Source organism: Acanthochromis polyacanthus, chromosome 21 (genome assembly GCF_021347895.1).
Source record: "Acanthochromis polyacanthus isolate Apoly-LR-REF ecotype Palm Island chromosome 21, KAUST_Apoly_ChrSc, whole genome shotgun sequence".
In the NCBI taxonomy this organism is placed as follows: Eukaryota; Metazoa; Chordata; class Actinopteri; family Pomacentridae; genus Acanthochromis; species Acanthochromis polyacanthus.
The window spans coordinates 26,912,237-26,936,328 of record NC_067133.1 but is presented as its reverse complement, the minus strand read 5'-3'; the positions used below and the strand labels follow the sequence as shown (position 1 = coordinate 26,936,328).

Genomic DNA, 24,092 nt, shown 5'->3' with positions numbered 1-24,092 from the left:
ATATACATATATAAACAAAATACTGACTAATGAACACATATTTCTATATAAAACAATAAATAGAAGTTATATATCAGAGAAAATGAATATATATAAATCATAGATGGAGTATTAATATAATCAATATATCAGAGAAAACTATTATATAAATCATATATAGACTATCAATATAATTCATACATATATTAAAAAGATATATCAGAAAATTATAATATAGATATATATATATTGTTTTATATAGAAATGTGTTCATTAGTCAGTATTTTGTTTATATATGTATATATGGCTAGAGCCAACAATGTACTCAGTAAGTTCTTAAATCTTTTTTTTAGTCATGATGAATGGTATCTTCTTCATAGATTTTGAATTTCTGCTCCTTGTTAGTTTCTGTATGAAGTTTGTCTGTGCTGTGGTGTATTATTTATTGGAGTGTACAAACTGTATTCAGTGCTACAGTCACTGTATTTGAGCTGGGATTTCCTTTACAGGATTTAAAATATTTGTTATTTTCAAAATTTTGCAATCTGAATCATGCAGGAAACTGAATTATGAATGTGTACACACTGTATTATTAAGATTTTTCACAGTTAATGTATTTTCTGACTTCAGGAAAGTCCAGTAAATACAGGACACCAAAATAAAATAAACGCCAAGGCTACTAAGAATCAACAAGTGACTCATTTTAAAAAATGTTTTAAATCTTTGGGATAAAAGAGATGAACTTATGTTTCCAACAGTTTCAACCACAATGAACTGAAGTAATTAAAGTACAGCCACCGTTTCTAATTATTTGGAGACCTCTGGTGGTTGTTTTGGGTGACGAAAAACACAAGTCAAACAAAATAGCATCTAGTTTAATTTCCAAAGAATGTTCTAAAGGCCTGTTTTTCTGAAATTATTCTTTTTCACCCTTAATACCATCATCTATGACTCAAAGCCAACAGCAAATGTTTACATTGTGAATGAGATTCACTCCTGGGATGAATCTGTAAATGTCTGTTTGGAATGAACTTTGCGTGTTTTGTAAAAATTTGGCCACAGTTCAAAATCCACAGTAAACCAAGTCTTTATTAACATTTCAAGATTACATTATTTTAATTTGACATTCTGCTCAGCAGCTAATCGCTATATGCAGTCTGCCTGTAGTTTCGCCAGCATCACTTCATAAATGACCTGAAGACAACACGGCTAACTGAGAGAACTGAGTGTATTTTTTTCTTTTGAACTATTTTCCTTGTTTTATTCTGTTCTATTAAATTAGCTTTCTCTAGTGCTTTTTAAAATTTTAAATTAGCTTTCTTTAGTGCTGTTTTTTTTAATAATAAAATCAGTTTTTCTTCTGTTGTGGTAAATTAATTTTCTTTAATGCTGTTTTAATTCTATTTTTTTATAATTAGATTTCCTTAGCTGTTTTTTAATTTAAAGAATAGTTTTTCTACGTTTTTTCCTTTGCGATTAAATTGTTTTCTTCAGGTTTTTCAAGATGGCGGCTGATTGAAAGGAGCGCATGTAGTCTGCTCTGGCATGGACAACTATCAATCCTGATCTAAATCCATCTTTTCGAGTACAACCTTTTATTTTCTGCATCTATATTCCCAAAGGAGAAACTCATGTCGATAAAGAAGAGTTCCCGCACCCGGACACAGTCGGACTTGACGAATTTTGCAACCGTAACCAGCAAGCCCAAGCTAATGGCTAACACAGATGCTAAGGCAATGGAGGGTAATGTTGAGCATGCTAGTGAAGCTAACGGCGCTACAACAACCATGAATGGGGCAGGAATACAACAAAACCTGTCCGAAGAATTTGAAGTTACTTTAGGGGGTATAATGACCGCTATAAACGATATTAAAAGAGATCTATCCTTTATAAAAACTGATGTTTCAACCAAACTTGAAGGAATACGTGCAGCAATGGAAAGTGTTAAAGAGGACATCGCAGAGTGCACAAGCCGAGTTACGCAGGCAGAGACCGGAATCTCAGCCACTGAAGATGAGGTAACTGTGCTTGTTAGCAAGGTAAAATGTCTGGAAAAGAAAAATCTGACCTTGGAGGAGAAAGTCCTTGATATGGAGACCCGATCCCGGGGTTTGAACGTGAGGCTGGTAAACTTATCCGAAGGGGCGGAGGCCAACGACGCGTGCGGTTTTCTGGAGGATTGGATACTGGAGGCGCTGGAGCTTGGGCCGCAGCGGAGAGGATTCACGGTGGAGAAGGCGCACAGGCTGGGCCCAAGGAGCGGACGTGTAGCTGAGTCTAGACCCAGAACGCTTATAATGAATTTTCTAAGCCACAAAGATAAGGAAGCAGTAATGAGAGCTGCAAGAGCCAAACAAAATATCCTCTACAAAAATCAACCGGTACAATTCTACCAAGACGTGCCTTCGGAGATACACAGGAAGAAGAAGGAGTTTGATGGCGCACGGCGACAACTGCGTCTAATGGGACTCCGACATGTCATGATCGCCCCCGTCCAACTCATCGTGACCTACTAGGACCGTTCGCATATCTTCACCAGCGCGGAGGAATCCGAGAACTTCATCAAGAGAATCCAATCGGACACTCAAGAGGACTGATGGGCGTGAGTAAGGCATTATAAGTGCAAGGACTGATCTTGGTTGTACATGATGTACGGAAATTGTTGAGATAAGTGCAGTTCTATATAGTTGTTGAATGACTGTTATTAGTTGTGGCAGAGCAGCTACAGGTTTTTGCTTTTGTTTTTGTTTTGCCAAGTGGCAGGCAGCAGACTGATCCCCACTGCGTGTGGAACAGTTGTTTGCTCTCTGAAAACCCAGTATCAAAGGGGAGGGATGTCCATGCTTATATGGAAAAGGGGTTAGGGTTCACTTTGTTTAGTGTTCACTTTGTTTTGTGTGATGATGATGATAATACTATCTATGTTGTTGGGGATCATTTTAAAATTGAACTAGTAAAATTGTGGATTTAAAAATTAAAATCACATCTTGGAACTGCAGAGGGCTACAAAAATTAAAGAAGGTAAAACAGGTAATGAATAGAATCAAAACACTGCAATCAAACAGTATTTCTTCAAGAAACCCATATGAAATGTGAAGATGAGCTAAAAGTGAGGAGGAGGTGGAAAGGAATAGTAACATCAGCCCCTTTGGGAGTGGCGCTGCTGGCGGGCGGACCAAGGTTCGGCAGCCTTGGACATAGAGAACGTGAGGGGCTTGTGGTCGACGAAGACCGTAAACTCACGGCCCTCCAGAAGGAAACGGAAGTGGCGGACTGCCAGCCAGACGCCGAGCAGCTCCCTGTCAAACGTGCTGTATTTGCGCTCTCTTGGGACCAACTGTCGGTTCATAAAGGCGAACGGTTGCCAGGCACCCTCGACCCACTGCTCCAGCACAGCGCCAATGGCAAAGTCAGATGCATCGGTGGTGAGAGCGATCGGGGCGCCGGGAGATGGGTGGGCTAGCAAAGCGGCCCGACAGCGCAGTCTTAATGTCCTCGAACGCCCTCGACCTCTCGGATGTCCAGTCAATGTCCTGGTTCGGGCTCTTATGCCTGAGGGCTTCGTACAGCGGGCGTAAGATATGCGCAGCCCGTCGGATGAACCGATGATAGAATGTGACCATCCCGAGGAACTCTCGAAGTCCCCGGGCCGAACGTGGGCAGGGAAAACCCGACATGGCCTCCACCTTCGACGGAAGGGGAGCGGCCCCATCTTTATTGATGAGGTGACCGAGGAACTGAATGTCCGGCACCCCAAAAACACACTTCGCCGAGTTAATAATGAGGCCGTGCTGGTCCAGCCTCGTAAAAAGGGTCCGTAGATGTGCCAAGTGCTCCTCCTCAGAAGAGCTGGCGATGAGGATATCGTCCAAGTAAACGAAAACAAAAGGCATGTCTCTCAACACTGAGTCCATCAGCCGCTGGAATGACTGGGCCGCGTTCTTAAGTCCGAAAGGCATCCTCAGGAATTCGAACAAACCGAAAGGTGTCACAACCGCCATCTTCGGAACATCCGCGAGGCGAATGGGAACCTGGTGGTATCCCCGTACCAGGTCCACCTTGGAAAACACCTTTTTCCCTGCCAGGTGTCCAGAGAAGTCTTGAACGTGGGGGACGGGGTAGCGGTCGGGCGTGGTGGCGTTGTTGAGATGGCGGTAATCACCACAGGGGCGCCAACCGCCATCCGACTTCGGGACCATGTGGAGCGGCGAAGCCCACGGGCTGTCCGAACGACCGATGATCCCGAGGCGCTCCATATTGGCGAACTCTGACTTGGCCGCCGCCAGCCTCACCAGGTCAAGCCGCCTGGGTCTGGCATAGATAGGGGGTCCCTCGGTAACGATGTGGTGTTCCACCCCTTGTCCAGTCACGGCGGCAGAAAAGGTAGGCCGAGTCAGACCGGGGAACTCACTCAGCAGCTGCTGGTAACTGTCCCCCTCGGAGAGCGCGCCGGAGAGACCGTCGTACGTCCCCACGTCCTGGATGCACTCCAGGGAGGAGAAAGTCAGTGCGTCCACCAGGCGCTCGTTCTTGACATCCACGAGCAAGCCGTGGGCACACAAAAAATCAGCGCCAAAGTTGGGAAAGGAAACGTCCGCTGTAACGAAGTCCCATGTAAAACGTTGACCGTTGAAGCATAAGTCCACAGTCCTTAAACCATACGTCCGGATGGGAGCGTCGTTGGCAGATGTTAACGGCGGGCCGTGCGTTCCGCCAGCAGCATCATCCGCCGAAGCAGGAATCACGCTCCTCTGGGCGCCTGTGTCGCAGAGGAATTTCCCGGAGAGAGTGTCTCTGATGAAAAGCAGCCGGTTCGTTGGACCTGCACTCACGGCCACTACTGAGCGCAGGTCTTGTCATTTCCCCCCGTGGCTGCAAGGGGAACGGCATCTCTTAGCCCTTTTTTTTTCTTAGTCGTTTTCTTAGCCGAAACGTGCGTGGAAGTAGCACAGGCCTGTGCCTGCATGGCTGTTGGTGGTGGCGTGGCTCTTACCGGCGGGCACGCCAGTGCTCGGCGGCACGTAGCTGCGCGTCGGGACCAGTACCTCGGGGGTGAACCGCTGGGTCGCTAAGAAGAATCGGTCCGCCTCTTCTGCCAGGGCGCGGGGCTCCATGATAGTTGTGTTAGCGAGTGCCGTCTGGACGTGTGGCGGCAAGTGTCTCAAAAACAGTTCGATGAAAAGGAAATTCGGCTCCTCCACACCCAGTAGGTTAAGCATCATCTCCATGTGCTCAGAAGGCTTTCGGTTGCCCAGGCCCTGGATAGCGAGGACACGTCGGGCTCGTTCCGAGCATGACAGTTCGAAAAGCCTCAGGAGATAAGCCTTCAGTCCAGCATATTTATCTTGGGCGGGGGGAGCCGTAATGAAACTCACCGCCCTGGCCGCAGTGGAGCTCCTGAGCGCTGACACGACGTGGTAGTAGCGTGAGTTGTCGTCTGTAATCCCCCAGAGGGCGAACTGAGCCTCCGCCTGTGTGAACCATGTGGCTGCAGACGTCTCCCAAAACTCCGGCAGTCTCAGGATGGCGGAATTAGCCATGTCGATATGTTCAAAAGTCAGTACAGCCTCTGAAACTTCAGCGGGTCACCAATGTAGTGCCGAAGAATAGGAGTCTGAGGCGGAGTGTCAAACACAGGTGCTAACCTCTTTACTGATATCAGACGAAAAGAATTCTACACTCTCAGTACACGCGGAACGTAACTTCAAAACAGGAAGTGTAACAGCATAAACAGTCCGTGTGCCAATCACAACCACAACTCTCAACGTTCCGTGGGTGAATTATGTAAACCCACTACAATGGAAACATAAGAAACGCATACAGTGCAAAACCACTACCCCCACTGTCAAACTCTGACCATAATACTGTCCAGTTAATTCCAATTTATAAAGCTGTCTTTTAAAGGAGCAAGCCACAGACTAAGACAGTGCGAGTGTGGGACAAGGACAGCATAGAGACACTCAAAGGATCTTTCCTCTGCACAGACTGGGACATATTTTCTAATTTGGAGATTGATGAGGCCACTGAAGTCATAACAGACTACATACATTTTTGTGTAGACAATGTGGTCACAAAAAAGGACATTACAGTGTACCCTAACAATAAGCCCTACATTGCCTAGAGGATAAAGGACTGTATTAATTTGGAAAAAGCTGGCTTTTATAAACAATGACAGAGTGGGACTGAAAATGGTGCAAAGAGAACTCAACCAGAGGCTGAAGGAAGCCAGAAAGCATCATAAGGACACAATAGAGCACACTTTCATGTCAATGGACTCAAAGAAGCTGTGGGACTCTATGAAGGCCATTACAAATATGAATACTACTAAGAAGCACTTTAGTACTGACGATGATCTGAAGAAAGCAAACGAACTGAATGACTTTTTTCTTAGATTTGAAAATCTTGACTTTGATGAGGAATGTAATAATATAAACTAAACTGTCTTAACTGATGCTAGCTGCAGGATTGTAGTTGGTCCACAAAGAATTCAGTCCATGTTTAAACATGTGTGTACTGAAAAAATCCACTGGTCCTGATGGCATTTCTACATTGCTCTTAAAGGCATGTGCAGAAGAGCTCACTCCAGTTTGGTGCTCCATCTTCCAGCAGTCTGTGGATACGCACACTGTTCCTGCCCTTTGGAAAAAATCTACAACAGTTCTTGTAGCTAAGAAACAATGTCCTGCTGAAAACAATGATTTTAGACCTGTGGCCGTGACTTCAATCGTAATGAAAAGCTTCGGGAAATACATGCTGTCCATACTTAAAGCAGAGGTTAATTTGGCACTTGATCCATACCAGTTTGCCTATAGGCAGGGGAGAGGCACTGATGATGCCATCAACAGCATGCCCCACTTGACTGTCAAGCACCTGGAATGCCCAAAAGCATATGCAAGAATTTTATTTATTGATTTTAGTTCAGCTTTTAACACACTCCAACCCCATCTCCTCATCCTAAAAATGAGACAGATGAGTGTTAACCCTTTCTTAATCAAATGGTATCTCTTTTTTAACCAGTCGAAGTCAGCAGGTGAGAGTCAATAACACCCTTTCAGAATGCAAATCAATCAGTACAGGTGCCCCACAGGGTTGTGTCAGCTCCCCAGTGCTTTTTACACTTTATACAAATGAATGCACAAACAGTCTCCCTGGGAACTTTGTTTTTAAATTTTCTGATGATACCACCATCCTCAGCCTACTGCACAGAGATTCAAACCTTTCAGCCTATTTCTCTGAAATAGAGCACTTTGTGCAGTGGTGTGATGCCCACCATCTCATCCTTAACATTCAGAAAACTAAAGAGATGATCTTAGACCAGAGATCAGTAGGGGACTACAGTCCTGTTGTCATACATGACTCACCCATTGAACAGGTCAGCTCATACAAGTATCTTGGAGTTCATTTAGACAGCTCTTTTAGTTGGATTGTCCATGTGGAAAGCCTGTGTTCCCGTTTGCAGCAGAGACTGTACTTCTTGCGCAGGCTAAGACTGTATGGTGTGAACAAAAACGTTATGTTTTTATTTTATCAGGCAGTACTGGAGAGCTTAGTCCGCTATGGGATGTCAGCCTGGTATGGAAACCTGACTGTAAAGATGAAAAGCAAACTGGCTTGTTTGGTGCACACGGCCATGAACGTGATGGGGAAAACTGACTACCAATCCTTGCAGTCTATTTATGAGCGAACGGTTCTAAGGCAAGCTCAGAGAATAGTGACTGAACCGTCACATATCTTTCACTCAGAATACAAGCTCCTTCCCTCAGCCAGACGGTACAGAGTCCCCAACTGCAGACTCAACCGTTTTAAGAACTCATTTGTTCCCACCTCCATCAAACTCCTAAACAATGCTGCTTAGGCCGAAGATTGTGCAATGATTTTTATTTTTAATTTTTTATGGTGTATGTTTGTGTCATGTGTGACCTTCGGGACATGTGCAACACTGTTTTTCTATGTGTTTTATGTCCAATACTGTTTTTATGTGTTTTATGCGCAATACTGTTTTTTATGTGTCTTATGTGCAATATTGTTTTCATGTGTTTTATGCGCAATACTGGTAGCACAGCTCTGAGTCCAAGACAAATTTCCCCAAGTGGGACAATAAAGTATATGTCAGGGTAGAGACTGCGATTTGGTAGAATTGGAGTTTCTACCAGTAGAGATTGCGATTGGAGTCTCTACCAGTAGAGATGGAACTTTAAATCTGACCCCTGACCCTAACCTTAACTAACCCTGACCTTTAAATCTGACCCCTGCCCTGACCCCTGACCCTAACCTTAAAAGTCTAACCTTAGCCCTGACAAATCTCTACTGGTAGGATTGGAGTTTCTACTGGTAGAGATTGCGATCGCAATCTCTACCAGTAGAAACTCCAATTCTACCAAATCGCAGTCTCTACCATGATATATGTACACACGTGGACGAAATTGTTGGTACCCCTCAGTTAAAGAAGGAAAAACCCACAATTCTCACTGAAATCACTTGAAACTCACAAAAGTAACAATAAATAAAAATTTATTGAAAATTAAATAATCAAAATCAGCCATCACTTTTGAATTGTTGATTAACATAATTATTTAAAAAAACAAACTAATGAAATAGGGCTGGACAAAAATGATGGTACCCATAACTTAATATTTTGTTGCACAACCTTTTGAGGCAATCACTGCAATTAAACGATTTCTGTATTTGTCAATGAGCGTTCTGCAGCTGTCAACAGGTATTTTGGCCCACTCCTCATGAGCAAACAGCTCCAGTTGTCTCAGGTTTGATGGGTGTCTTCTCCAAATGGCATGTTTCAGCTCCTTCCACATATGTTCAATGGGATTCAGATCTGGGCTCATAGAAGGCCACTTTAGAATAGTCCAACGCTTTTCTCTCAGCCATTCTTGGGTGTTTTTGGCTGTGTGTTTTGGATCGTTGTCCTGTTGGAAGACCCATGACCTGCGACTGAGACCAAGCTTTCTGACACTAGGCAGCACATTTCTCTCCAGAATGCCTTGATAGTCTTCAGATTTCATCGTACCTTGCACACTTTCAAGACACCCTGTGCCAGATGCAGCAAAGCAGCCCCAAAACATTACTGAGCCTCCTCCATGTTTCCCCGTAGGGACAGTGTTCTTTTCTTCGTATGCTTGGTTTTTGAGTCTATGAACATAGAGTTGATGTGCCTTACCAAAAAGCTCCAGTTTGGTCTCATCTGTCCAAAGGACATTCTCCCAGAAGCTTTGTGGCTTGTCAACATGCATTTCTGCAAATTCCAGTCTGGCTTTTTTATGAGTTTTTTTCAGCAGTGGTGTCCTCCTTGGTCGTCTCCCATGAAGTCCACTTTGGCTCAAACAACGACGAATGGTGCGATCTGACACTGATGTACCTTGGCCTTGGAGTTCACCTTTAATTTCTTTGGAGGTTGCTCTGGGCTCTTTGGATACAATTCCAACGATCCGTCTCTTCAATTTGTCATCAATTTTCCTCTTGCGGCCACGTCCAGGGAGGTTGGCTACTGTCCCGTGGGTCTTGAACTTCTGAATAATATGAGCCACTGTTGTCACAGGAACTTCAAGCTGTTTAGAGATGGTCTTATAGCCTTTACCTTTAAGATGTTTGTCTATCATTTTTTTTCGGATGTCCTGGGACAATTCTCTCCTTCGCTTTCTGTTGTCCATGTTCAGTGTGGTACACACCTTTTCACCAAACAGCAGGGTGACTACTTGTCTCCCTTTAAATAGGCAGACTGACTGATTATGAGTTTGGAAACACCTGTGATGTCAATTAAATGACACACCTGAGTTAATCATGTCACTCTGGTCAAATCGTTTTCAATCTTTTATAGAGGTACCATCATTTTTGTCCAGGCCTGTTTCATTAGTTTGTTTTTTTAAATAATTATGTTAATCAACAATTCAAAAGTAATGGCTGTTTTTGATTATTTAATTTTCAATAAATTTTTATTTATTGTTACTTTTGTGAGTTTCAAGTGATTTCAGTGAGAATTGTGGGTTTTTCCTTCTTTAACTGAGGGGTACCAACAATTTTGTCCACGTGTGTATATGTGAATGATGTTGATACTCCATCTATGATTTATATATATTCCTTTTCTCTGATATATAACTTCTATTTATTGTTTTATATAGAAATGTGTTCATTAGTCAGTATTTTGTTCATATATGTATATATAGCATAATCATATATTGTCTCTTCAGATTATTAAAATAATTGACTTTACTGCCATTATCTGCTTCTCTAACATATATTAGTGTGTGTGTTTACAGTGTTTGCAAAATACCTGTCTACAGTCGAGCTTAATATCAGAATATTCTATTACTGTTAATCCCGCTATGAATATTAAAACATGCCGAACCATTTGTTCTGTATCATAGATACATGTATGATGTTTGCAGCAAATAAATTTTTTTTAAAAAAGCGTGAAAATCAGTTTAATATTCAGAGTTAAGATGGATTAAATGCGCTGTCAAACATCGCTGAGTGGAGAAGGTGACCGGTCCAAGATGGTGGGCCCACCGCTTGTCAGCCCCAATAGGCAGTAGCGGTTGATGCGGCGTCTACTCTTTATATATGTCTATGGCTGCGCACGCTTTTTGAAACGATTCTGACGCCATATGTACACACGCACACACGCACACACGCACACACACACACACACACACACACACACACACACACACACAGCTGCCAGCCATGTAGGCCAGCTCATAATGTGTTCCATCTCAGCACGCTTCAGTTGCAGTTAATGCTGCGAGGCACAGAGATAGAGATATGGAGAGAAAAAATACAGGAAAAGAGATGCAGCAGAGGACAGGGGGTGAGATAAATATCAGTGGCCCTTGGTATAGATGCATAGATAGAAAGCTCAGAGTGTACAGTGGCATTAGGGAAAACACACAGAATTATTTTTTACATCACTGTGTTCCAGAGGCAGTGGCTTTAATAGAGAAACATGACTCCGAGTCTTCAATTTAGTCTTGGGCTCTTTATACCTCCCTTCCCTCTCTTCCTCCCCTCCACCTCTCTCTCTCTCTCTCTCTCCCTCTTTCTCTCCCTCATCCCATCTTTTTCAGTAACGAGAGGATTAGCGGGAGACGAGCCGATGTCAGCTGAGGATGCGGGGAGAGTGGGAGGCACAGAGGAAAGGGGAGGTGAAGAGGAGAGGAGGGTGAATGAAAGGCGGTATCGAACGCTGACCTGTTTTGGGCTGATAAGCGCAGGCTGCTTTGTGCTGAAGCCACTAGCTTTAATTTGGGGGCTGCAACATTTGGAATTAATTATCACACACACTCCAGCAGTGCTGTGGCTTACTGTGTACACTGGCTATTACATCCACTCCAATACAAACTTTATACAGCTTATGTGCTGGAACTTACTGTTACACAGGAGTCTGAATTGCTTTATAATAAATTTGCATAAAACACAGCTGAGCTGCAATGTTAGTGTACACTTAACAAAGAGAGATGCAGGGCGTGTCTTCTGTTCAGGTTATTGGCTAAAGAAACCCAAATCATTCAATGAAAACATATATGTAATATATATGAGAAGAAAAATGTTCTTCACTAAACTAAGTTTGTTCTATACCAGAAACTGAAGTGGAACCGACTTGTTGCTGCTATTAACTGAAATCTGATTGGTCAGATGTACTGTCTCACAGTATTATATATTGATTCTGGATAGTCTTTCACTTGTCTGGTAATCAGGAAAGGTTTTGTTTCTCAGTGTTACGGACAATTTTACAGTTTACTTAAAAACCCTTTCATTTAGCTGATTTCATTCTTAATTCCTTTCAGTATAAATGGGGGGCTGCACAGTGGAACGGTGGTTAGCGCTTTCACCTTGCAGCTAGAAGATCCTCGGTTTGCATCCCCACCTTCCTGGAATCTTTCTGCATGGAGTTTGCATGTTCTCCCTGTGCATGCGTGGGTTTTCTTCGGGTACTCCAGCTTCCTCCCACAGGCCAAAAACACGCTGAGGTTAATTGGTGATTCTAAGTTGTCTGTAGGAGTGAATTGTAGTGTGATTGCTTGTCTCTACATGTAGCCCTGCCATAGAGTTTTCAGGGTGTCCCCTGCCTCCACCCTAAGTCAGTTTGGATAGGCTGCAGCCTCCCTGTGACCCTAATGAGGATTAAGCAGTGTATAGATCATGGGTGGATGGATTCATGTGGTTTGTTTCAGCTTTTTTCCAAAGTTCAGATTCTGCATCACCATTCAAAGCACTTCAGTAATATAACAAATGCAAGTCTGTTCCAGGGTACTCAGGTCGGTGCAACAGCAAGTGAACACATCGACTATCCTCAGATCAGATTGCTCATTGTGCAGCTTTTGATTGGTTTCATGTGGAGTATTCATTTTTGTCTCCACACGAGAAATGAAAAAAACAAACCCAAAAATATTCACTAGTTTGGTTTAGATTATTCTGCTTCTTGTCTGTTCCCTGTTCTGCTATCTGTTGCAAGTTTAAAAAGGAATTCAGCAAAAACAAAATTGCAGTATCTTTTGAGTTTGGAATAAAAAAAAAAGTCTGTGTGATTTCCTTCTTGGTGAAATGAATTATAGATTATCAGATGACACTCGGTCAAACAATCACTGGGGTTAACAGGTCAGCAGACTATTATTTCTGCCCAAATGACCAGATTGCTACTGTGTCTGTGGCCTTGAATGAGGAGCTGACTGCAGCACTCGATCACCAGTGAGAGAAACTCTACTGCTAAAATCTACTGATTCAGACAGTAAGATGGTGTTTTACCACAAAAAGTTCACTTTAAAACTGTGTCAGTAAAGATCTGATTATGTAAATACATGCACTTCTATACAAGAAACCTTTAATATTATCCAGACAAAATCACCATATGTCCCTTTTCAAACACAATTCGTCATTTTTGCATTTCTTTCAATGAACGGATTAAACAGTAAACACATAATGTCCTAGCTTGTGAGCTTCCACAGTGCTGGTAGATGCAGAGATGTGTTTCCTTTTGTTTTCAGTCTTTATACGTCCAGTTTCATATTTAGTAGAAAAATGCTAGAGTGGAAACAAGTTTCTCATCTCTGCAGTAAAATGAATGAGGGTATCTCCCTAAATGTCAAACTATTTACCTTAAAAGAAATCATTTATCATTTTGTGGGAAAACAACATCATGCCTGTTTATGTAGAAGACAGACTGTGATTAAAAAAAAAAGAGTTACTGGATTCTGTTGTAAACACGTGTCAACGACAGTCGTAGTGCAAAGACTGCTGACTAATCCAGGTTTCTTTAGTGGCACTGCATAAATGAGATATATGTGCTTCTATAAATCACAAGGTTAACTGCTAGAGCTGTAGAGTTTTACAGCTACATGCTGTGAATTATATACAATGTTAATAAATACAGAGCTGATATTATGGTCGAGAGTAAATATGACAGTAAATAACACAGATTTAATCAGTGAATATGTTCAGCTGTATCAGGTCTGGATTAAAGAGGAACAGGCTGCTTGAGAGGGACACACACTACTGCTCAAAAGTTTGGGGTCACCAAGAAAATTTAATGTCTTCTGTGAAAACTTAAACTTTTATTCATGTGCTAACATAACTGCACAAGGGTTTTCTACTCATCAGTGAGAGTTTCAACACCAGTAGCTAACACAGTGTCGCATTAGAACACAGGAGTGATGGTTGCTGGAAATGGGTCTCTGTACCCCTATGGAGATATTCCATTAAAAATCTAGATGATGTCTAGATGACTAGATGATTCATTTAATGTAATCTTCATTGAAAAAAATGCCCGTCTTTCAAAAATAAAGACATTTCTAAGTGACCCTAAACTTTTAAACGCTAGATGATAGAGTCCACATAATATATCGATTGGCATTAAAAATTTGTGCAGAAATTGTGAAATATTGTTCATTGTTTTTCGAACATATACATACATATATGTGTGTGTGTGTGTAAAGAATGTCAGCAGTCAAGTATCGTTCAGGCTCTTATTATGGAGAGTCTGCTGGGCACTCACAGCAAAATCTTATATCAGTTCAGTGCTCTGTGCTTTTTCCAGTAGAACTTGATGAAACGTACTTACAACCCCTCTTTGCCAGATGTTTCATTAGCTGTTCTCATAGGATATGAGGAATGCTCGCTGGTGGTATGCCTTGAGATTCTCCCCAGAACTTACCACCAAAACACTTTGGAGCAGAGTCCTGAATCTCGCAGGCATGCTTTTTTTTTTTTTTTTAAACATTTCTGCATTTTGAACCTCTGTAGCATTCAGTGTTAGGAGTAAAAGACTGCAACATAGTGCATCATTGTAATCACATTACATTTGTCTGTAATGCAGTAATGTGGCACATTACTATTCCTAATTTATAGCTAGCAATAGGGTACAGTTACCACTTTTCTGATGATTTTCAACATTGTCGTCACCTTTAGGACAAAATGAGATAATGCTCTTGTGAACGCCCTTGTTAAACAGATGAGATTTGTGCTGATATGTGGGCACATATAAAAATAAGTGCTATATTGTTAAACAAATGTGAGACAATACTGCAGAGTAACACAAAAAAAATCCCAAAAGAATGGTATTATAATACATTTTTAGAGTGACATCCCCAATGCTTCTCGCTGCCTCCATGAACACAGACATGATGGATAATTGGTGCATTGTAGATTTAGTTTCCCATCCCAGACATGGTTCACAACCACTGCATCCAGTTTGTGTCCATACGTGTTAACTTTATAATGTACTAGAGGCAGTAAATGGTGCAAGATATGGTTATTAAACGTAAATTTGCAGCTAGTCGGAGCAGCGGCAGCAGCAGTGGCTCGACTACAGTGGATTGCGAACAGCTTTAGAGGCGGTGAGAAGCGGCTGAGTGGCTCAGCAGGGTTGTGTGTATGTAGGCCGTGTTCTGCATGTTATTTCCTTGAAGTCATCAGACCTACGCTCCCCCATCAGGGAAAGGCTCTTATGATAAGTGGCAGCCATGAAATATGCACAGCCTGTCGTAGCCGCCTGCCTCGCTCCAGAGCCTCGCTTTGCTTCCTCGTCCCCTCCCTCCATCCTTCTCTCCTCACCACTGTCCTTCTTAATACCTCTTCTTCCCCTCCCATTGCCTCCGTTTATTGTCGTTCATTGCTTGCCTCTTCTTTTATTTTTCATCTGTTATTCTTTCTCACTTCCAGCTGCGCAGAAACCTCCCTGTCTGTCACCTTCCATCACTCTAATCTATCTTCCTTCTCACCTTTTTTTTCCTTCTCTCACTGTCCCCTATCTCTCCTTATTACTTACTCCAGCAACAGTGTGCATTTGTGTGACAATGTGATGGATTAAGAGTGAGTAAATGAGGGGCTAAATTAAAGAAAGCATGGAGAAACCCACAGCCACTAGACATGCAGTGAACACACAATAAACATCCTCTAACACCGCTTTTAATTTCTTTATTTTAGGTATGTCTGCATTTTTGTTTTTTGTTTTGGAAAACAAACAAAAAAAATATTTGGCACATGGAAAGCATTGTGAAAAGCATTTTTTCTTCTTTAGATATATATGTATTTTCACACACAGCGCACATAAACGTAGCTTGGATCACACTTTTGAAGCACTGCTGATACAGAAAACATGGACCATCCTAATATGTTTAATGTATATAAATCCTAACTAATAAAAAGGTCAAACAAAAGCATTTTTTTTCATGCAGAGTTCATTTTGTTTCTCCTTCAGCAGGAAGGAATCATAGAGATAAAAATACCAATCCTGGAGTAAGACCTTTCCTCTTCTCCTTCTTTAAAACACTGACAATAGGTTTAATTATATGCAAATACCAATATTTGACACAGTAATATATATGTTTCTGTATTAGCATATATATGTATTTGTTGTTGCTGTTAGAATTCAGGGGATGATGACTGAAATAAACACTGATAGTAGAAATAGAACACAGATAATGGACACACATGCATTCAATTATATACTCACAATTATGGATGAAATATGAAACCAGCAAAACTGCTCTTTATTGCAGGACTTGACTGGAGATCTCAGACAGGATCCAGGTGTTTACTCTGACTTTGGTTCCATCCAGTAATGGAATCAAAATGTCAAATTACTTTCTTAATATAATACATTCCATTTGAGTGTGTTATATGGGACCAAGCGTGAAAGTATTCATTGACAAAGCTTTGAAAGGAGGAAATAACAACCTTCAAAGTGTGGCTTTCCCATCTGAATTTCTGACCTGGCTTTTGCTACCTTTGTTTTTTCCACCTCTTTATCATCCACCTCTAAACCACAGCAAAAATCAAGCTGGTTTCACTTTAACTGTAAATGACAGCATATTTCAGACTGTATACAATCTATGCAGAGGACTCTAACACCAGTTTACATGTAACTACAGCTATCAGACCAACATCGATCTTCTACTAAATTGTAGTCACTTTTAAAGATATTCTCAGATGTCAGTGATCTTTATCTTCATAATAATGTGTAATAATGCTGACAGTGACAAACAAGTGTTAATCCTTTAAATGAATCAGCTGTATGATAATATTTCAACTGCATAAAACTACCAACACCCCAGAGTCCACACAGTCAGTCAGACCTGATTCAAGGTAGACCAGATCCAAAACACACAAAATGGATTCGTCCCAAACATACACTTATACAGAGAACACCAGAAACATAAGGTGCTATCATTTAACATCTGATTAGGAGAGAACAGCAAAATGATAATGTCCTCAGAGCAAATATAAAATCACAGAAACTAATTCCAAGAATCAACCTCTTGGAAGTCTAGTTGATATAAGTATGGCCACCTTTTACATATTTTGTAACTAACTGGGCGATAGAAGATCATTTTATAACCACTCCCATATCTGTAAATTAAATTCAAACAAGTAATTGTTTTCCAACAGCACAAATCTGATTTCCTGGAATGTCCTCACATAGTCTTTTGAGGATAATACATTCCATGTATTAAAAGTCAGCTGGGTCCTTGGATTCATTTATCGGATTGGACATATTCACACACACACCTGTGACTTGTGGAACAAGGCTTCGTCTGACCTAAATGAAGTAGAATTTGGATCCAGTCCGACTCAGACTCTGGTCTGTCTTCAAATGCCTTCCAGAAAAATTAACAAATTTTACTCTGAGTAGCAGACATACACTTCACTCCAAAAGTATTGGAACAGTGAGGCCAATTCCTTTATTTTCATTGTAGACTGAAAAAAGGTGAAAGGCTGGAAAAGCATCACAAAAGAAGAAGGGTCATTCCAGAAGTGGTGGACATATATTCACCCATCACATTCCAAATAATCCATGTACAAAATACTAAAACATGCAGTTGTTGTGTGAATTTAATTGTCCTGAGACCAAATCTAAAAAAAAAACCTAAAAACTAAGAGAAAAGAATGTTTGAAAATGGTTTTAAAATACCAAATAAGTCTGGAGTATCCTCTAAAATGACAATTTTCTCGTCTCACCCCCCTGATGACCAAATTGAATCTCAAATAAAGCAGGTAAAATGAAATTTAATCTCCTTTTCTATGTGTCATTTTTTTCATTGATGTATTTTGTAATTGTGGGAACATTTTTTAATCAACATAAGATTTTAAATAATAATTATCATGCATGGAACGTGTTTTCCACAAAAGTGAATCACCCCTCTCTTTTATTTTTCATATTTTCATAATATTGTCAGCCTTGACCAAGGGCGTCAGTTTGTTTTTAAAAGTGTGTGTATGTGTGTGGGGGGGTGGGGGGGGGGGGGGGTGGAGACCACAGCACTTTGAGAAAATGTCGAAGAACGGTGGCAAAATTCCACAAACTGGGCTCGAACTCACAACCACCACACCAAAGGCAGAGGCTCAACCTGTAGAGCTATCGGTACATACAGGTAGAGGGGTCTGTGGGCTGCTATAGTACTAATTCTCCCGGGCCGAAATTTTGCCCCTGCACGTCTCTGGTCGGAGCTTCCACTTGGCACGGGCGCAAATTTAGCATCTGCACATTTTTTTTTAACCTCACGAAGGTGTGCTGCATGTCTGTGCAACTCTCGGCGGAGTGCGGACGGTGCGTTCAGGAGCGTCGGAATTTTCTATACTGCTGAAAATAACTGGGTTTACAACGGCTTACATATGAAGAATTTGAATGTGTTGGAGACAAAATGACCCCTGACAAAAAGTGGGGGGGACACATCCCCACCGTCCCCCCCAAACTGACGCCTATGGCCTTGACTAAATGTCTCACTCTACCTCATGCAACCTTGTGATGCATATTATCAGGATAAGACAAATTCTTTTACTTTTTTCCATCAGTATGTTTGTCCTCTTGGTCAGCAGTAACAGCTAGCTTCTACTCCTGAGAAAAAGCTAACATTAGCATAGATTAACAACCCTGTTACTGTGATTAGAGTAGGGTTAACAAACAACAAATAAAACATGGAATAAAAATGGTGCCATTGATGTCCAGCCTTTGATAGTTTATTACCTATTATTGATGAATACACAGCAGAAAATTTTAAAAGAGAAGGTCTATTTTTCAAAAATTTTGAATCCCAAATGTTCTCCAATTCTGGAATGAGCCAGAATGTAACAGTTTAGTGATGTCAGTGGGTCACATGCTTGATGCAGTTATTGTACAAAAAGGATTGCAACTAAATATTAAGTCTTATTCACTTTAATCTACTTACTTCACTTCAAAAATATGCTATCAGATCCAGATGTAAATAGCAGGAAATAAAAGCTGAAATGTTGATCTCTTGTCTCATATTCATCATTTGATGTCAAATGTTTTTAGTCTACAGCAAAAATAATAGCATTGGTCTCACTGCTCCAATATTTCTGGAGGGGAGTGTAAATGCAAAAAACTACTGATGAACACCAGTGTTTGACCAGAATGTCAATGTGTCCACTTTGCAGAAACAAACTCCCCCGATGCCCCTCTGTGATGAAGAGTGGTACATAAAGTACAAACACTTCTCTCCTCTGGCAGAGTGGAAAAGACCCACTAATAACCTCATTGCCTCTGTATGTAAATCACTGGCAGTTCTAACCTACAGTTCTGTCTTCCTGTCAGCAGGATTATTGCTAGCTAGGGAAAACAAAAGTAGAAACACACACACTCACTTTCTCCTGCTTCGGGAGGTCAAGCTGTAACCTGCGTCCACTTCTACTACATGGAAATTCTTACTGCACACACAGAGCAGATAAACACCAGTCACAGTGAGCTGAGCTTCAAACTTCCAAAAGATTACATAAAAATATCCATGGCCACAAGACATTTAGGTCTGTTTCTGTTCTCTTTTCGACTTTTTAAAATTTTTTCCTAGTAACTTTTTTGAAATGCTCGGGTGCTGAATTTGAATTTTAGAAGGAGGGATCTGGGTCTAGTTGGGTCCTTCTGCCTCAGTTCACCGAATGCCCTCTGTCTGACCATCTTCAATTTTAACGATTAACAAAATTGTTTGTAGTATCATCTTTGATAAAATTATTGTGAAGCGAGTTGGAAAATCATGACTTTTACTTTAGCCCAGTTACAATATTACAGAACTCTTCAAGATGATTTCACCTAACAGGCCTGCTCAATGCATGTTCAAATATTGTCCATAAATGCAAAATAAACAAGAGGTTGTCACTCACGTGACTATATCCCCCGCCGCTTTTTGTAAGTGTTGAACATGTTTTCGATGTGACGAGCTTGAAAATCTGGAGAAGGTCATCAAAGTTACGTGGTGTATACATATTCCCAGTAGGGACCTTGGTACCAAAAATAATTGAAATCTGTTCATACTATCTTGAGATATCATATTGACAAGCTTTCCTAAGTTTAAAACATGTTTTTGTCGTAATGACCTTGAAAATTGAGTGAAGGTCACCAAAATCGACTGGTGTCTCTGTATTCCTATTAGGAACCTTGATGCCAAAAAGAATTGAAATCGATTCACTCCTTCTTGAGATATCGCGCTGACAAGGTTTTGCAAGTGTAAAACATGTTTTTTGTCATAATGACCTTGAAAATTGAGTGAAGGTCACCAAAATCGACTGGTGTCTCCGTATTGGCATTAGGAATCTTGATGCCAAAAAGAATTGAAATCGGTTTACTCCTTCTTGAGATATCGCGCTGACAAGGTTCGGGACGGACGGACCTGTTTTTTATTCCTCAAAAAACAGGTTTTTGATATCATTCCATTCAAATTTTAAAGTCACCTTTTATATTATTTAAGAAATTAGAATATTTGTGTTACTACTTCAAGCTTCCATAAGTGTGTCAAAAATGATCCGCATGCATTTCCTGTAGAGTCTCATGGAAACCTGTGATTCTTACCAATTGTGACTATCAGGAATAAATTTACTGTGGACCACACACACTATGTCAGGGGTGTGGACATCAGGAAGATTATTTTGCACAGCAAGAGCTGATGCATGTAAGTATTAGCTGCATTTTCTACCACAGAAGAAATCAGATACCATCAAATAGATATTTTTCAGCATACTTGCACATTCATAATTCTTGCATGAAAGAATATAAGTTATTATTATTATTATTATGTATTATCATATTAGCCTACTTTATAGTTACACTAGCTAGCTAACTAAACGAGCTAACATTGCTTTATATAATGTTGGAAAAAGTCAACAAAATGGATGTTGACATTCTTATATTGCTGTTCTGTGTAATCTCCTTTTTCAATTATCAAAATGTTCAAAATCTGTTATAAAGTGAAAAACAAACATATTTCAAACATGAAATCATTCTTGTGTGGACCAAAATATAATACAAACAAAAATACAAATGCCTATTCTCATCCAAATAAGAAACACATTGATTCTTTTACGGGTAATTTCTGACCCATTTACGGAAGAGTGTAGGGTCTAATCACTCGTGCATCTATGGGTTAATAACATATGCATGAAAAGAAAATAAATCTGACAAATATGAGATGGTCAGACGAGAACTTTTTTAAAACATTTTTTGTAAAATCAGCCATGGTTGTAAGGTGGTGCTGTCCAGGAACTCTATGGGTGGAAACTGCAGCCAATAATGATTCAAAAACAAAATTTAAGAAGGACGTTGCTAAGACTAGTCCATGACTAAAAGCTATTGTTTCAATTAAAATGCACTTCTACATTAAATGCTCATTTTTCTCCTCTACCGCTGTCTCCCGGTTCCTTCTCTGCCACTCGTTGAGCTGCTAACCAAAAGCAAAGTGAAATCCTACTAATACTGCTTAATATGAAGGGGCTGCTGATATTCGCCATACAAACAAACGTAAACACTAGGCCAGGCAAGGCGTTGGGAAGCCAATATAGACACATACGAAAATGCAAACGTGCATTTTTATGCACAATACTTGTTCACACACATAGAAAACATACATGTGCACACACACACACACACACACACACACACACACACACACACACACACACACACACACACACACACACACACACACACACACACACACACACGCACGCACACACACACACTGTAAACAAATGCCCAGGTATTGGAATCATGCTTCTGTAAAACACAAAGAAACTAACCGCTAGTCTCTTTCATTGCTTAAATACAAGATAACAGAGTATAAGAAATAGTATTATCTATCTATCAATCTATTTAACTGACTGACACCCTCTATAAAGACTACAGTTCCCAACCACATTTTATCATTCTGAGCCCAGTGTTGGGTGGACAGTAATCAGCAGACGAAAAATCTGATATTTGTGGTACAACATTTTGCTAAAATGCCATTGGGAGACAAGATCCAGGGCTATCCATGATATAGAATCTCATGCATGTATGTCAAGCATTCCAGTTTTAGCTAATATAAGGATACAGACACTATTATTATTATTATACACTCATTAAAAAAGCACACAGAAATTACAAGCCTAAACCAAAATGTGCTGGAATAGCTGATAAATGAGGAAAAGAAAAGGTAAAAATCACAATTTCCACCCAAATAAAAGTCATAACATGGACTGCTGCAGCTATGTTACACAGGAAACCTTGCAGTTGTGTGTAAGAGTGAGCTGACTTGTTGATATTCTGTAGCGAAGTTGGATATTTTTTTTTATTAAATAAACATGCTTGTGTCAGTTTAATTGCTCTTCAGTCATGTAAAAATGGTGCTCTAATTATCCAAACAATTTTGTCTTTGAGTTGAAATTCTAAAATTTCTGAACTTTAAAGGGCCCCAATTAATTTCTAATCCTTATTCTGATCATGTATAGCGAAGTGAACACAACTTGTTGTTCACACTGTGAGCAGGAGCAGTTGAAAGTCATCCAAATTGCAAAATCACTTGGATTCAAAAAGCTTGTGGTGACTCAGAGGCTTTTGGTTTCTTTGCATATGGTATTAACTGGATCATGCATAACATTAAAACACTAGTTTATAGTAATAAGCCTCTCAAAAATGATGCTAGGACAAAGTCAGTGACAAACTGTAGCAATAATTTGATTACAAATAAGCATGAAAGAATTCTTTAAATGCAATTATCTCAACTTCTCAGGTTAATTTCCTACTTCCACCAGAGTGCTACAGTACATGCAGTCAGGTTCTTCACCTTCAGATCAGAGCCAACACATCGTCTGAGCTGCAACAGTGTGAACAAGAAATCTGTGTTCAAAGTTCAATCTGTTCGTCATGACTTCCATGATATTTAAAGTTAACATGTTTGTGTATGTGTGTATCTTCCAGGGTATGCATGGCTGATACCGGAGAGAGGATTGTGGATTTATTTGTGTGTGTGTGTGTGTGTCCATGTGTCCGTGCATGAGCTGAAATCAAGCCTGCTCGGTGTCAGTGGTGGTAGCAGCGTTTCCTGGGAACTCGGGGTTGATAAAGGAGAATCCCTGGAACTCGTCTTGGTCCAGGTTCTGAATCACTTCCTCGTCAGGAGGGGTCAGCACCGGCGGGTGGCGTGTGAAAAAACGGTCAAAGTTCTCAGCATCCCGTCCGCACTGTTAAGGAGGGATGGAGCGGGAGGGAAGGGGTGGATCGGGGGGAAGGATCGGGGAGGAGGAGCGGGGATGGACAAAAATGGATGGATCGAGGTTGGGTGGGGGGGAGAAGGAAAAGGAGAACAAAAGAAGGGGAATGGCAGGTTGAACCAGGGTGTGAGATGACATCACTTGAACATGGTTTCAAATATGAGAACAAGTGCCAGTACTCGGGGTGTGCTCGATTTAACTCTCCATTAGCCACAGATAAAAATGGAAATTGTTATTGTCTTTGATGTGATACGAGAGCATCACTCTCAGGAGAGGATAAATGAAGCACGCCTCAGGTTTGCTTTCCTTTTTCAAATATTTGAAGCATATTCAACTCAAATCTTAAACATAACCAGGTCACTGAGGTCTCAAACATCCCGTGGCAGTGCACTACATTAAACTGGAGACCATGCAGGTGTAATGCATGGAGCTGGAACTTTTTGGTAAAGAGCATTTTCACCATGAAGTTATTATTATTTTTTTTTGTTTTGTTTCATCTAGATTTTATGGTTCTGGGATTTAATTGGGATTTCTAAACAGAAGAAAAAAAGGCTCAAAGCCAAAGATAATTATTGGTGTAATGGTGGGTTAATTATATGCTGCAGCTGTGGAGACCTGCTGAGATACGATAAACCAAATCAGACAATCAGCTCTTATGCAAAAGAGCACAGGGAGCAACATGAAATCTCTTTAGATATTTTGTTTGGAAGATGCACAGTTTGCTAAAATGTTCCACTGACTTTTAAGATTTTTTTCTGTGTGACATTTACCAGCTGAAAATGGAAATCACAAACTAATCAAATTCTTGGCTAGCCTAAATGCTAACAAAGCAGTGACGGATGACAGAACTAAATTATCTGAGTACTGTACAGTTTGCATTAGGTCAAATTGCTTTTGTAAAAAAAAAGAAAGAAGTCATTGTTCATTTCAGTTTCCTTCATTTCCTGCTTCTGACCACTGGGAGACCAAAAAGAGCTTCTATACCCCTGAGATGTGCGTCCATCTAAGTACATAAAACAAGTTATTAACTTGAAAACTATATTTTCCCGACAGTATGCCTCACAGGGACTTTGGGCCGAGCTATTCCTTTTTTTCCCATCTCCATCACTGCGCTGAGCTTTAATTAACACAAC

At 40.8% G+C, this 24,092-nt stretch overlaps 1 protein-coding gene across 2 annotated transcripts in view; it reads right to left on the bottom strand.

Moving 5' to 3' along the window:
- prkcbb (protein kinase C, beta b) overlaps nt 1-24,092 on the bottom strand; it is a 163,562-nt gene that overhangs the window by 28,702 nt on the left and 110,768 nt on the right. The window contains exon 17 of one of the 2 annotated variants that reach the window (XM_051941082.1): nt 15,385-22,929. The exons of the other annotated variant lie outside the window; for it this stretch is intronic. Coding sequence (XP_051797042.1) covers nt 22,753-22,929 — 177 coding nt within the window. The 3' untranslated portion in view covers nt 15,385-22,752. Of the gene's footprint in view, nt 1-15,384; nt 22,930-24,092 lie in introns of those variants that run through there. 2 annotated transcript variants of the gene reach the window in all.